The 13,626-nt window shown below is 46.3% G+C and overlaps 1 protein-coding gene across 1 annotated transcript in view; it reads left to right on the top strand.

Moving 5' to 3' along the window:
* Nucleotides 1–11,107, top strand: part of adcy1a (adenylate cyclase 1a) — a 61,099-nt gene extending 49,992 nt beyond the window's left edge. The window contains exons 15-20 of the mRNA XM_075484474.1: nucleotides 487–603; nucleotides 3,150–3,296; nucleotides 3,761–3,859; nucleotides 4,268–4,382; nucleotides 6,487–6,611; nucleotides 10,581–11,107. Of these exons, the coding sequence (XP_075340589.1) occupies nucleotides 487–603; nucleotides 3,150–3,296; nucleotides 3,761–3,859; nucleotides 4,268–4,382; nucleotides 6,487–6,611; nucleotides 10,581–10,913 (936 nt within the window). The 3' untranslated portion in view covers nucleotides 10,914–11,107. The remainder of the gene's footprint in view (nucleotides 1–486; nucleotides 604–3,149; nucleotides 3,297–3,760; nucleotides 3,860–4,267; nucleotides 4,383–6,486; nucleotides 6,612–10,580) is intronic.
* The last annotated feature ends 2,519 nt before the right edge of the window (nucleotides 11,108–13,626 follow it).

Here is a 13,626-nt window from a genome sequence, read left to right as displayed (position 1 = left end):
AGCACTTTTAATCAATGTGTTGGCTAGATTTATGCCTGTAAAATCTGGAGTATCCAATACAGATGAGCTAGTTCCTGATATTTGAAAGAATTATTTCTTTCTCTTATGATTGTGGTTCAGCAAATGGTCATGTTCTGTATCTAAACTGATGATGTCTGCTTATTTTACAGTGTCAAATTAAATCTTAATGAATGTATTCAGTTTAGCTGTAATTCCCTTTTCTGATAGATTCATTGATACGCTGCAGGTTTTATCTCCAGTTTACAGTCAGATGGAGAGAGACTGAATGTTTCTATTTTAAGAAAGACTGTGTGTTTGTCTTGTTTGCAAATCATTATCTCCCTCTAGTGATAAGGACAAGCAATTACATCTCTCCCCAATGTTCAATGTTCCCAAAGTCAGTTTCACTTTGGATAACCACGTGCATCACTCTGTAAAAGGACCCAAAATGTGTTTGTGTGTTGTGTCGCTGCTGATGGAGTCCAGGCGGAGGAGGAGAGGGACGACATGGAGAAGGTGAAGCTGGACAACAAGAGGATCCTGTTCAACCTGCTGCCGGCTCACGTGGCCCAACACTTCCTCATGTCGAACCCCAGGAACATGGTGAGCATCCACAGAACGTCTGAAGAGCTTCTGGAACAAAAACATGACTCAGACGCTCCTCAAACACCCGAGTTTGGTGCCGATTTGATCAGAGGAGTCGGGTTATGGTAATTTCACACCTGCTGCATTAAAGGTGTGAAAATAGGGCTGGGCAACAATTAAAATGTTTAATCTAATTAATCACATGATTTCCCTGATTAATCACGATTAATCGCATTTGTACGCAAAATCCAAAAATGAATTCAAAAGTAGTGTATAGCTTTTAGCATTTAGTTTTATTTTAAATGTGCTGCCATATGAATGAAAGTGCCATAACATTTGTTGTGCAAACACACTTTTAACATCAGCATCTTTCTGTAGTTTTTATGTAGAAGCCTCGCTCCACTGTCTGTTTCCTTGAATGACTTGCTGCTATCAGTTGTGTGTTTTGCCTTTAAGTGATATTTTAGACTGGAACTACTACGCTGAGAAGACAATTCAACTTGGCAGTGTTTACAGATGTCTTTGGTTCTGTCGACTCCGCCGTCTGGAAGAACTTTAAGATGAAAATGGCCGAGTAAAAGTTCCGTACCCTTCTCCATGTTTGGTGGATCCGCCGATTACTTTCTTTTCCTGTTCCACAACAGACAGCAACAAACTTTTACAAAATAAAAGCCTGTGAGTAACAGACTTTTACAAAATAAAAGCCTGTGAGCAACAGACTTTTACAAAATAAAAGCCTGTGAGTAACAGACTTTTACAAAATAAAATAAATAATAAAACAGTCCTCGCTGCAGCTGGTCCCGGTTCGAGTCCCGCATCGGACGGCCCTGTGCTGCATGTCGTTCCCCCTCTCTCTGCCCCCTGCTTCCTGTCTCTCTGAACTTTCCTATCCATAAAAGACACAAAAGCCCCTAAAAATAATAATAAATATTTATTTTTTTAAAACAGCATTAATGCGCGATCAAATATTTATCGACATTAAATAATTAGCGAGTTAACGCGATAGTAACGAGTTAACTCGCCCAGCCCTATGTGAAACTATATTATTCTGATATTGATCTTAAAAGTCTTTAGTGAACCAATGGAGGTGGCTTTAATTCATCGATCACAGGTCAGCTGTGATCAATGAATTAAAGCCACCATAAAACATCTGGAGAACTTACACCTTTGGCTCTTCAGGTATATGTGCAACAGTTGGGTCTCACATTGGCCCTGATTTACGAGTTTTTCATGCAAACTGAACGTAGCTGCAGCACAAAGTGAGTTACTGGGTTTGAATGGGAAAAACAAAGTAGAAAAAAGAGCATTAAAAACAACACATTATAATTCCCACCTCCAAAAAACAAAGCACTGAGGATATATACTGTAAGTGCAACTTAAATTTGCTTTGATAAACGACCTTCAAACATCTTCCCAAAGCAAAATATAGTATTTTATCAGCTGAGTTGTGAAGGTATTTTAAAGGTTATTTTTTCACTGATAGAACTGTTGAAAATGGAAATAAAAAGATGAAATAGTTCTATTTTTGTTCTTCGACAGTCTATGCATCAGTCAGTGCGGGGATCAGCTGACTCTGAGATTGTTAAACACTGGGGGCAGGAAGCCAGGAAGTGTGTTTCCAGCGCATTGGGGACCCCACAGAGCTCCAGTGTATAGAAAGGCTTCCTCTCTTTCCTCTGGGCTAAAGTTCACCCATACACTGTACTCAGAACACAACAGAGGGACTTCAAAGTTTCGCTGCTCTAAACGTAGTGATTAAAATACATTTTCAGTGCACATGTTGTCCTCAGCCGTCCTTGTGTTGTTACAAAGCATGTTTGATATTTTAAGGGCATCTAACTTAAAGGGGAAGTTCTTTTTTTTTTTTTTAAACCTGGACCTTATTTCTGACGTTCATCTACTCACCGATAACAGTTTGGTGAAAGTCGGCGTCCTTCGGAAGATATTTAGAGCTCAGAGCTGCCGTGTTGTTGTTATCGGGGGCTTTCTACACACGCGTGTACTGGGATGATGTCATCAACGCGCGCCGCCGCTGCAGCACAGCTCATTCACTCCGTGCTCTGTGACGGTCGGCTAACTTCACACAGAGTTTGCTGCTGCTAGTTTTGTGCAACATGGCAGGATTATCAGATCAGCAATTTGGAAATACGCAATAACGAACCATGTTACCAGTGTAACAGGTTGGCTGTTGATTCCACTTCCACACTCAGTTGGGTCACATGGCACTGAAAGGATCGGATAATTGGCTAAATTACAATAAGAATGAGTTGAGCAAGGGTAATTCTCCTTGGATATATGGCGGTGAATGAATGGGATCAGAGGCACAAAGCGTGTCATGCCCCGGTATGATAGGTGGCGCTGTACCCATTCCAACTGTTGCTAATAGAGCCACTTCCTGTTGACCTCTTCACCACCAACAACAACAACAAACTCAGGCTTTGGAGAAGCTGACCCCAAAGAGACCGTACCGGACTGCATAGTGGAAACGAGGCTTTTTTCACGTGAGCCCATAGCTGTTTTGTCCTTTGGGTGAAGTGACACGTGTCTAACTGTCCCCCCTCCAGGACCTGTACTACCAGTCCTACGCTCAAGTGGGAGTGTTGTTCGCCTCCATCGCCAACTTTAACGACTTCTACATCGAGCTGGACGGGAACAACATGGGAGTCGAGTGCCTGAGGCTGCTCAATGAGATCATCGCTGACTTTGATGAGGTGAGTGAAACGATTGGTTCCATCCATTAAACCAGCTGTTTTTATATATTTTCCCCCTTGCAGATCGCATGTCTGCCCGCTGCTCTGAGGGAAGCCTCAGCTCTGTGTGACATCCATAATGTCATTTTTAAAGATGACATTGTGGCTATGAAAAAAAAATACTGTTTATTGATGCAATATAATCAGCAACGGTCGCGGTTGGGAAAGTTCTTCAAAATTGAGGGATTACTTACAGATGACGTTCGGCCTTGCCTGAATCTATAAACGGCAACGTAAAGCATTAATTTACAAAAACACAAATGGACCATCTTGAATTGCATTTGGATTATTTGCCAGCACAACTTATTATATTTACAAATGTGAGCTGAATCTTCGGCCCATCTGTCATCTGAAATGTGCAAAATCAGGAACGGTTTCCCTCTTATTTCCCATCCCGTTTCTCCTCCTCCCTTTGTTTCTTCCAGCTGATGGATAAAGAGTGCTACAGGGACATTGAGAAAATCAAGACCATCGGCAGTACATACATGGCTGCAGTAGGGCTGGTTCCCACAACTGCCTCCAAGGTACACATGCAGTAGCTATATTTAGATCCTGTATGAGCTCCAGTGTGTTCTTACGGCACTTTTTAAAACTGCATTGTTGTTATTTTTTGTTTTCTATTTATAACACTGCGACATTTCAGTCCACATAATCCTCTGCGAGGGATTACCGGCCTCTATGGCGTCAGCATTTCTGCATTTATAAAGTTTCCTTAAACCCCGCAAAGCCGACAAACAAAAGAGTCCTTTCTGCACCTTCTGCAGGGCTCGAAACAAACTTACTCAACACTCGGTGGCAGCTGCTGTTTTTTGGGGAAAACCCTGGTGCACGCCTCTGTGGCCGCTGCTGTTGACACTCGTGCACGTAGCCGGGTCAGGGTAACAGAAAAGGAGGTCAACAACGTCGTTAATGTGTGCTTTTCTGATTCATAGGGGAAGAAGTCCGTCACCTCACATTTGTGCACGGTGTCAGACTTTGCCGTTGAGATGTTTGACGTCCTGGACGCCATCAACTACCAGTCCTACAACGACTTTGTGCTGAGAGTCGGTGAGTGAGGGAGAGACACACTGGCCTACTGAACATAATGAGCACCTGTGTCAGGCCTTCTGACCTGCTGCACAGGACACCGTGGAGGCTCGGTGCCAGTAAGTTTGCCAGGAAATGCATCACAGAGAGAAGCTTCTCTTCAGGAAACTCGTAGCAGCCAGACCTGGAGTTCTGGGCCCCATTGTGTTAGGTATCCTGTGACAGGAGTCCTTGTTTAATCCCACTCTTAACCTGGTGTACACACTTCTATCCTGTCTGCAGAGTGGGGCTCCGTGTCCATTGGCCGAGCCAACTCTGCAGAAACTTTCGGTAATTTACGCAACACTGGATGTCCTGTGTGCTCCGTGCCATGTTACTGCGGAGGCCCCGCTCTGAGTCAGCTGTCTAACATGCACTGATATCCTTAACAGAAGTCCTGAAACTCCTTTCAGGTGGATTGATTAATAATTCCTGTGGCCTGTGTGTAATTTAAGCCTCTGAATATGATTCTAAGCTTACACTACAGGGTGTAATCATTTAGAGCCTTACAGATGGGTAAATAAGGTTTATTATGTAACTGATCATTTCCTTTGGGAGGACAACAAAGCGTAGTTGTTCTCCTTCTATCTGCTTCGGTTATGTAATTTAATGCTCGGGTTTCCTTCCTCACCCCCAACTCATGCACGGATGGTTAACTGATTACTCTGACCTGGGTCACATGGCACTGAAAGGATCGGATTATTGGCTAAATTACAATAAGATTGAGTTATTAAGTGCATGTAGACACCTTAATCTGGCAAGAAATTGGATCGGATTGGATTAAGACCCGAGATAACTGGGTTGAAAGTCACTCTAAACCTGCTTGTAGACGCTGAAGCCATCCATCCATCCATCCATCCATCCATCATCTTCCGCTGGTCCGGGGATCGGGTCGCGGGGGCAGCAGCTTGAGCAGAGAAACCCAGACGTCCCTGTCCCCGGCCACTTCCTCCAGCTCTTCTGGGGGGACCCCGAGGCGTTCCCAGGCCAGCCGAGAAACATAGTCTCTCCAACGTGTCCTGGGTCTTCCCCGGGCCTCCTCCCAGTGGGACGGGCCCTGAACACCTCACCGGGGAGGCGTCCAGGAGGCATTCTCACTAGATGCCCGAGCCACCTCATCTGACTCCTCTGGATGCGGAGGAGCAGCGGTTCTACTCTGAGCCCCTCCCGGATGACCGAGCTTCTCACCCTATCTCTAAGGGAGAGCCCAGACACCCTGCGGAGGAAACTCATTTCGGCCGCTTGTATTCGCGATCTCGTTCTTTCGGTCACTACCCACAGCTCGTGACCATAGGTGAGGGTAGGAACATAGATTGACCGGTAAATCGAGAGCTTCTCCTTCTGGCTCAGCTCCTTCTTCACCACGACGGGCCGGTGCAGAGCCCGCATCACTGCAGACGCCGCACCGATCCGTCTGTCAATCTCCTGCTCCATTCGTCCCTCACTCGTGAACAAGACCCCGAGATACTTGAACTCCTCCACTTGGGGAAGGATCTCATTCCCGACCCGGAGAGGGCATTCCACCCTTTTCCGGCTGAAGCACGTGGCGAATTAGACTCGAGATTTTTTCCCGGGGTCGTGACCCGGAAGTCAAAGAAGACGATGTTACTGTTGTTGTCGCCGTCAGAAAGAAACAAACAACGCGATGGAGAATGCTCCGTTGGGCATCGAGTTTGTGCAACAAGCAGCTCATCACAGACCAAATGTAGAGGGACGTAGCTTCATCTTGCTCTTCGTTCGCCATTTTCTCGAATGCCTGAGTTTGATTCCATTCATTCACCGCCTTATATCCAAGGATAATTACCCTTGCTCAACTCATTCTTGTTCTAATTTAGCCAATTATCCGATCCTTTCAGTGCCATGTGACCCCACTGACTGAAAGCATGCTTGATTGTGTGTTTCTTTGTGTTTATTACCGGACAAATGAACTGAAGTTCTACAGTCGGTGTGGGTTTTACATCATTTTCACCTTCTGATCCCAGATTCAGTGAGACGTATTTAAATTTTGACGAGCAAAGAAAGAGAAAACAGGTTAAAGCTCCCTCGTTCTTAATCATGTAAACACCGTGGTCTGTGTTCACTCCAGGTATCAACGTGGGCCCAGTGGTGGCAGGAGTGATTGGAGCCAGGAGACCTCAGTACGACATCTGGGGAAACACGGTGAATGTGGCCAGCAGGATGGACAGTACCGGAGTACAAGGAAAGATCCAGGTATTCCTCAGCTGTGTCCATTTCCTGCTTCTTTTCTTCAGGATGTGACCCTGTCAAAAGCTCCTGCATTGTAAGATACGATGCAACAAAATTCCAAGAACACATGAAAAAAAGCAATAAGTTATTTTAAATTTAGATTGAGATACTATGCTTTCTATGCTTAAGATGAATCCTTTAAGGATGGACCAGAATGTATTGCAATACCACCGTCTACCACTAGATGGAATGTGAGTCACTGTGGAGTCTAGATCCAGCAAAAGAAGAAGAATCTGTGGCCGACGCTCACAGTTTGGGGTCTTTTCCTAAATTCTTTTCCTTGACTTGTGAAAAAACCTCATGGGGTTAAGGTGAGATGGAAGGAAAACTCCTCAAGGCCGAGCTGCTCTGCAACACCGAAATTACAAACGTTCAGCCAACGTCCTTCAAAAAGCACTTTAGATTCTTCATCTATTACAATCTTTTCATGTTGTTACGTTAATCTGATGCAGCATATATATCATATCCTCATTTTCATCCACATGAATCACAGTTGGCGCAACCGGATGAAAATAATCGTGCGTACCTGCAAAGAATTGTGGGATAGAATTATCTCCTTTGATAAAAGATGGTCCGGTGTGTCCTCTGCTCAAAGAGATTATTAAGGAAGCATTGGAGCTTCTTTCCTTAGTGTTTAGAGACCGTACTCAGATACTTCCGGGTCATTACGCTCAGTTAGAAAGGTTCCCAGGCAACATAGGCTAATCGACCGGACCCCAGGATACGAACAAACTGGTGGCAAGTAAAAGCATAGAGGCAAGTTCAAGTTAAAAAAAAACACGGAAAAGATACTAAATGATTTTTAAATATGAGCGTTGCTTAAATCACTGGAGACATCTTTTGGGTTGCAGAGGACTGAAATCTGATGCATAACTTGTGACTAATCTTCAGGACCGGGAGGTAAAAAGAAGGTTTTTCTATAGTTGTGGGTGAAGCTGCATTTTGGCACTTATTGACTGACTGATTGTAATGTCTTAGCTAAAAAAAAACGAGCTAATCTTATGATATAAATGACTGTGTGTAACTTTTCTGGCTTCAAAAAAGTTTATAAAAAATAGGGAAAGTTTGGAAGCTCTGTGTGGAAGAGTTGATCATCAGGAAAGCTTAAACAAATAACAGTTTGGCTTCTCTTTTGGTACAATTTAAACTCTAATTTGAAAAAGGTGAGCAGGTGTAGGAACTGGTTCAGATCCTGCCTTTCTAACCATGAACAGTGTTTGATTAATATCAGGGCTGGGCAGCGATTAAAATGTTTAATCTAATTAATCACATGATGTCCCTGATTAATCACGATTAATCGCATTTGTACGCAAAATCCAAAAATGAATCCAAAAGTAGTGTATAGCTTTTAGCATTTAGTTTTATTTTAAATGTGCTCCCATATGAATGAAAGTGCCATAACATTTGTTGTGCAAACACACTTTTAACATCAGCATCTTTCTGTAGTTTTTATGTAGAAGCCTCGCTCCACTGTCTGTTTCCTTGAATGACTTGCTGCTATCAGTTGTGTGTTTTGCCTTTAAGTGATATTTTAGACTGGAACTACTACGCTGAGAAGACAATTCAACTTGGCAGAGTTTACAGATGACTTTGGTTCTGTCGACTCCGCCGTCTGGAAGAACTTTAAAATGAAAATGGCCGAGTAAAAGTTCCGTACCCTTCTCCATGTTTGGTGGATCCGCCGATTACTTTCTTTTCCTGTTCCACAGCAGACAGCAGCAGACTTTTACAAAATAAAAGCCTGTGAGCAGCAGACTTTTACAAAATAAAAGCCTGTGAGCAGCAGACTTTTACAAAATAAAAGCCTGTGAGCAACAGACTTTTACAAAATAAAAGCCTGTGAGCAACAGACTTTTACAAAATTAAAATAAATAATAAAACCTGCGCTAATGCGCGATTAAAATATTTGTCTGCGTTAAATAATCAATGCTTTAATGCGATAATAACGAGTTAACTCGCCCAGCCCTAGTTAATATTGATTAAAAAAAATACTTCCTTCAGATTTTTGGGCCTCTTAAAACCAAGAAATACATGAAAGCGACGCACAAATAAACGTATATCTGATCTCATTTGAGTTTTTTTCTTTTTCTTTGTGCATTATATTGTGGATTCATACGTTTTCTTAAAGGCTGGCGCATGTAACTTCTATGTACGCATGATTACCCCTTTTGTCAATGAAAAGGAACTGATTCACTTTCCCTCGTACAGAATCACGAGTTTCATTCATAACATGCTCAACAAACTCTGCAGCTCAGCTGCTTGAATGCTTTTAAATGGACCTGCTGGTATTATTAATGCATGGCCGGTCACAACCACAACAGTAACTTCCAACATGGCATGATGAATATAGACCGGTGTTGGGTTAGGCTTCCCCCTGTCTTAAGTCCTAATGTTGGACTACACCCTTATAAATGAAGGTAGAGGTCTTGTCCTTTATAGAACTGATTTTAAACTTTTAATGTTTGTTTTCAAAGCTCTTAACGGCCTCGCCCCGTCGTATTTATCTGAGCTTTTAACAGTCCTGGTAGAGCTCTGAGGTCAGCAGATCAGTTTCTGCTGGAAGTGCCCAGGTCAGAATACAAACCCTGGGGTGAGCGAGCCTTTTCCCAAAGCTGCCCCCAGGCTCTGGAATAAGCCCCCCGTCATGCTGCGTCTTATTTTTGACATGGGCCTCTTCACATCTAGGCTAAAAACCTACTTATTTAGGATGGCTTTTAATACCCAGTAGTATGATGACACTTTTATCTTATTCGATTTTGTTGTATTTTATTGCTTTCACTGTTTCTTTATTGTTTTTATTTGTTTTTACTTATTCTTCTCTTTATTTATTATCTGCTGTAAAGCACTTTGGTACATCGTAAGGATTGTCTGTAAAGGGCTGTATAAATAAAGTACATTTACATTTACATTTATCCGTCAGTGATGGTTTTGTACTTTTAATCCTTTAATATTCTGTCATATTTCCATGACATTACTGTAAAGATTTGTGGAAGTAAACCTAATTAAACCGTCTCTACCACTCGATTTAGGTATAAAATGCTAAAAGGAAGTGTGGGTTGGGCCATCAGCCCCACCATTTGTGAACAACACATTGGCTGTGTTCGAAACCGCAAACTACATACTACATACTTCCATACCACATACTCATCGATCAGACAGTATGCAGAGCGTTTACCCACAATGCATTTCGCTCCTGCCCGAGCCGAAATCAGCCGGCCTGAAGCTGATTTCTCTTAAGCTCTAAACTCTGTAAACTTTAGCAACATTTGAAACATTTTCAGGTGAGAAAGTAGTCGTTTAGATCCCCAACGTGTTGAAAACCTGACAAAATACCGGCTATTTACAAATTTGTTCCCATGAATTCGGCGCTACTAAAGCTAGCCGCAGTGAGCAACGCACTTCCGGTTATTTTCACAAAATAAAATACGCGTTGCCTTTTATCAGAGGGAAAGCCATTACGATACAATTGGTGCTTTTGTTTTGAAAACAGGAAGTGAACCTACCCTCGTTGTAGCTAGCTTGAAACTGCCGTTTTGACAGGAAATGACGATCGGCAACGTCGCGTTACGTTGCATCCTGGGTTGTTTGAGTATGAGTAGTAACCTCATGATGCATACCCAACATTTAGGAGAATCTAGTATGCATCCGGGAACTTCTCGCTTACTCAAACTCGCATACTAACTCAAAAAGTTAGTATGAGTAGTAGGAGAAGTATGCGGTTTTGAACACAGCCATTGACTTCACTTTAAAGAAATGCAAATACATGCAAAAGTACATGTAAGTACAAAAGTAAGAATTGCACCAAAGATCGTCGGTATTTACAGCTGAAGGACCGTTTCTGTACGTTTTCTAACAACTAGAAATGAAACCCTCATTTCTGTGTGTGTAGGATGCAGCAAATATCAAACATCAACCTCTGTGTTTCCCCTCCAGGTGACGGAGGACGTTTACCGCCTCATTACAGACCACTACAACTTCGTGTGCCGCGGCCAGGTCAGCGTGAAGGGCAAAGGCCAGATGCTGACGTACTTCCTGGAGGGGCGCAGACAAGGCAGCAGGCCGTCTCAGAGCCAGCAGCTGCGGCCCGGCAACACCGAGCGCCGGGCCAGCGCCTTCGCCCAGGGCAGCGTGTGCACCAGGCTGAGCCCCGCCCCCACAGTGACCACCTATGCCAGCGTCAGGACCCCCAGCCCAAGCGTGGCCAAACCAACCGCCTCCACCAGCGCCACCAGGTACCTGCCCTCTGTTCCCACTGCAGTGGTGTGATCCACGCCGTCTCCTGGGGAACGTGGAAAGCAAGAAAACAAAAGTGGCAGACGGCTGTAGCGGAGAAGGCCGTTCTCCACTCTTCTTCTACTGGCGTTGGAAGGCAGGGAGGCGGGGATGCTGACCCTCCAGTGACAGGCCTGGACTCGGGCTTTGACTCGGGCCTGGACTCGGGCTTTGACTCGGGCTTTGACTCGGGCCTGGACTCGGGCTTTGACTCGGGCCTGGACTCGGGCTTTGACTCGGGCCTGGACTCGGGCTTGGACTCGGGCCTGGACTCGGGCCTGGACTCACTTGGGCTTGGACTCGGGCCTTGACTCGGGCCTGGACTCGGGCCTGGACTCACTCGGGCTTGGACTCGGGCCTTGACTCGGGCTTGGACTCAGGCCTGGACTCACTTGGGCTTGGACTCGGGCCTTGACTCGGGCTTGGACTCAGGCCTGGACTCACTTGGGCCTGGACTCGGGCCTGGACTCACTTGGGCCTGGACTCGGGCCTGGACTCACTTGGGCTTGGACTCGGGCCTGGACTCACTTGGGCTTGGACTCGGGCCTGGACTCACTTGGGCTTGGACTCGGGCCTGGACTCACTTGGGCTTGGACTCGGGCCTGGACTCACTTGGGCTTGGACTCGGGCCTTGACTCACTTGGGCCAGGACTCGGACTTGGACTCGGGCCTGGACTCACTCGGGCCTGGACTCTGGCCTGGACTCACTCGGGCTTGGACTCGGGCCTGGACTCGGGCTTGGACTCTGGCCTGGACTCACTCGGGCCTGGACTCACTCGGGCCTGGACTCACTCTGGCCTGGACTCACTCGGGCCTGGACTCACTCTGGCCTGGACTCACTCGGGCCTGGACTCACTTGGGCCAGGACTCGGGCTTGGACTTGGGCCTGGACTCGGGCTTGGACTCTGGCCTGGACTCACTCTGGCCTGGACTCACTCGGGCCTGGACTCACTCGGGCCTGGACTCGGACTTGGACTCGGGCCTGGACTCACTCGGGCCTGGACTCTGGCCTGGACTCACTCGGGCTTGGACTCGGGCCTGGACTCGGGCTTGGACTCGGGCCTGGACTCACTCGGGCCTGGACTCACTCGGGCCTGGACTCACTCGGGCCTGGACTCACTCGGGCCTGGACTCACTTGGGCCTGGACTCGGGCCTGGACTCACTTGGGCTTGGACTCGGGCCTGGACTCACTTGGGCTTGGACTCGGGCCTGGACTCACTTGGGCTTGGACTCGGGCCTGGACTCACTTGGGCTTGGACTCGGGCCTGGACTCACTTGGGCTTGGACTCGGGCCTTGACTCACTTGGGCCAGGACTCGGACTTGGACTCGGGCCTGGACTCACTCGGGCCTGGACTCTGGCCTGGACTCACTCGGGCTTGGACTCGGGCCTGGACTCGGGCTTGGACTCTGGCCTGGACTCACTCTGGCCTGGACTCACTCGGGCCTGGACTCACTTGGGCCTGGACTCGGGCCTGGACTCACTCTGGCCTGGACTCACTCTGGCCTGGACTCACTCGGGCCTGGACTCACTCTGGCCTGGATCCGGGCTTGTCTGAGGCTTGGATCTGACTCTCCCTCCACACTCGAGCCCTGTTTTGTTTCTTCCCACACTGCGGGGTGCCCTGAACGCTCCACCGTTGATCAAAGGCCTCAGGATGTCTCCAGGATTTCAGAGTTGATGCTAAAACAGTTAACAGTGTAGCTCTCTCACAACAACAACAAATTCCTCTAAGATGACCTTTTTCTTTTAAGTATAAAACCAAATCGGTGACCTTGCCTTAGCAACCACTCCTCACAGAGACATGTTTTCGTTGCCTTTCAGTTCCTTTAATGATTAAACGGACTCCAGTTCAGATTTCAGGGGCGCCGTTGTTTTTAAAGACGGCAACGCCAAATGCAGTTAATGGTGTAAACTTGCCAAACAACAACAACAGCAGCAGGCGTTGCCTTCAGTGATGCCGCTCGGTTCGTTTCTGCCCCTCAAACTCTGGATTCCTCGAGCCGAGCTGCTCGGCGTCTTTTTAAGTGCACGATATGCCGCCGCCGCTGCATTTCCAGTCATGTCTGCTGCCCGTTTCCCTGTGATGCCCGACCTCCGGATTCTTCCTCGTCAAAGTGTAGCAATAAAGCGCTTCGTCTCCTCTCTCTCTCGGCCAGTTCGCTCCTCGCATGCCGTGGCCGGCTGGATCCTACTTTTGACCCGTTTGTAGCCAGTGGAGTGCATAGCTGTAGCCACACCGGTCTTTTATCTCTGTGGCGTCGAAGCATGATTTAGAAAACTTACTTTCTGTATGGATACTCTTTACTTTTTCTTTTTCTTTTTTTTTTCGTGCTCGTGAATGAAGAAAAAATATTCTACGGTTGATATATATTCTATTCTGCTATTTTTAAAGGACTGAAAACTGCTTTGATAGGGAAAAGACAACTTGTTTATGAGGAGACACCCAAACCATGCAAACCCAGATGATTTATTTTCATGGTATAGCATGCTACTCGCAGTACGGCTCACCACAGCCATTAACTCTCCTTTAATCTCTTCTAGCATGCACTGCCTGCCAGCCTGTGGCTCTTACATGCATGCTTTGATGGAAACGCTGATGCGGGCCGAGCGGCGGACTCCGTTTAATGTCGTCCTCATGCATGCGGTGAAGGTAGCGGTTTCCTCTTGAATGTAAGGTGCTTTATTGATGCGTGTCTTCTTCATG

The sequence above is a fragment of the Odontesthes bonariensis genome, chromosome 15, assembly GCF_027942865.1.
Source record: "Odontesthes bonariensis isolate fOdoBon6 chromosome 15, fOdoBon6.hap1, whole genome shotgun sequence".
NCBI classification, from domain to species: Eukaryota; Metazoa; Chordata; class Actinopteri; order Atheriniformes; family Atherinopsidae; genus Odontesthes; species Odontesthes bonariensis.
The sequence above is the reverse complement of the archived record's forward strand: the minus strand, read 5'-3'. Positions and strand labels throughout refer to the sequence as shown.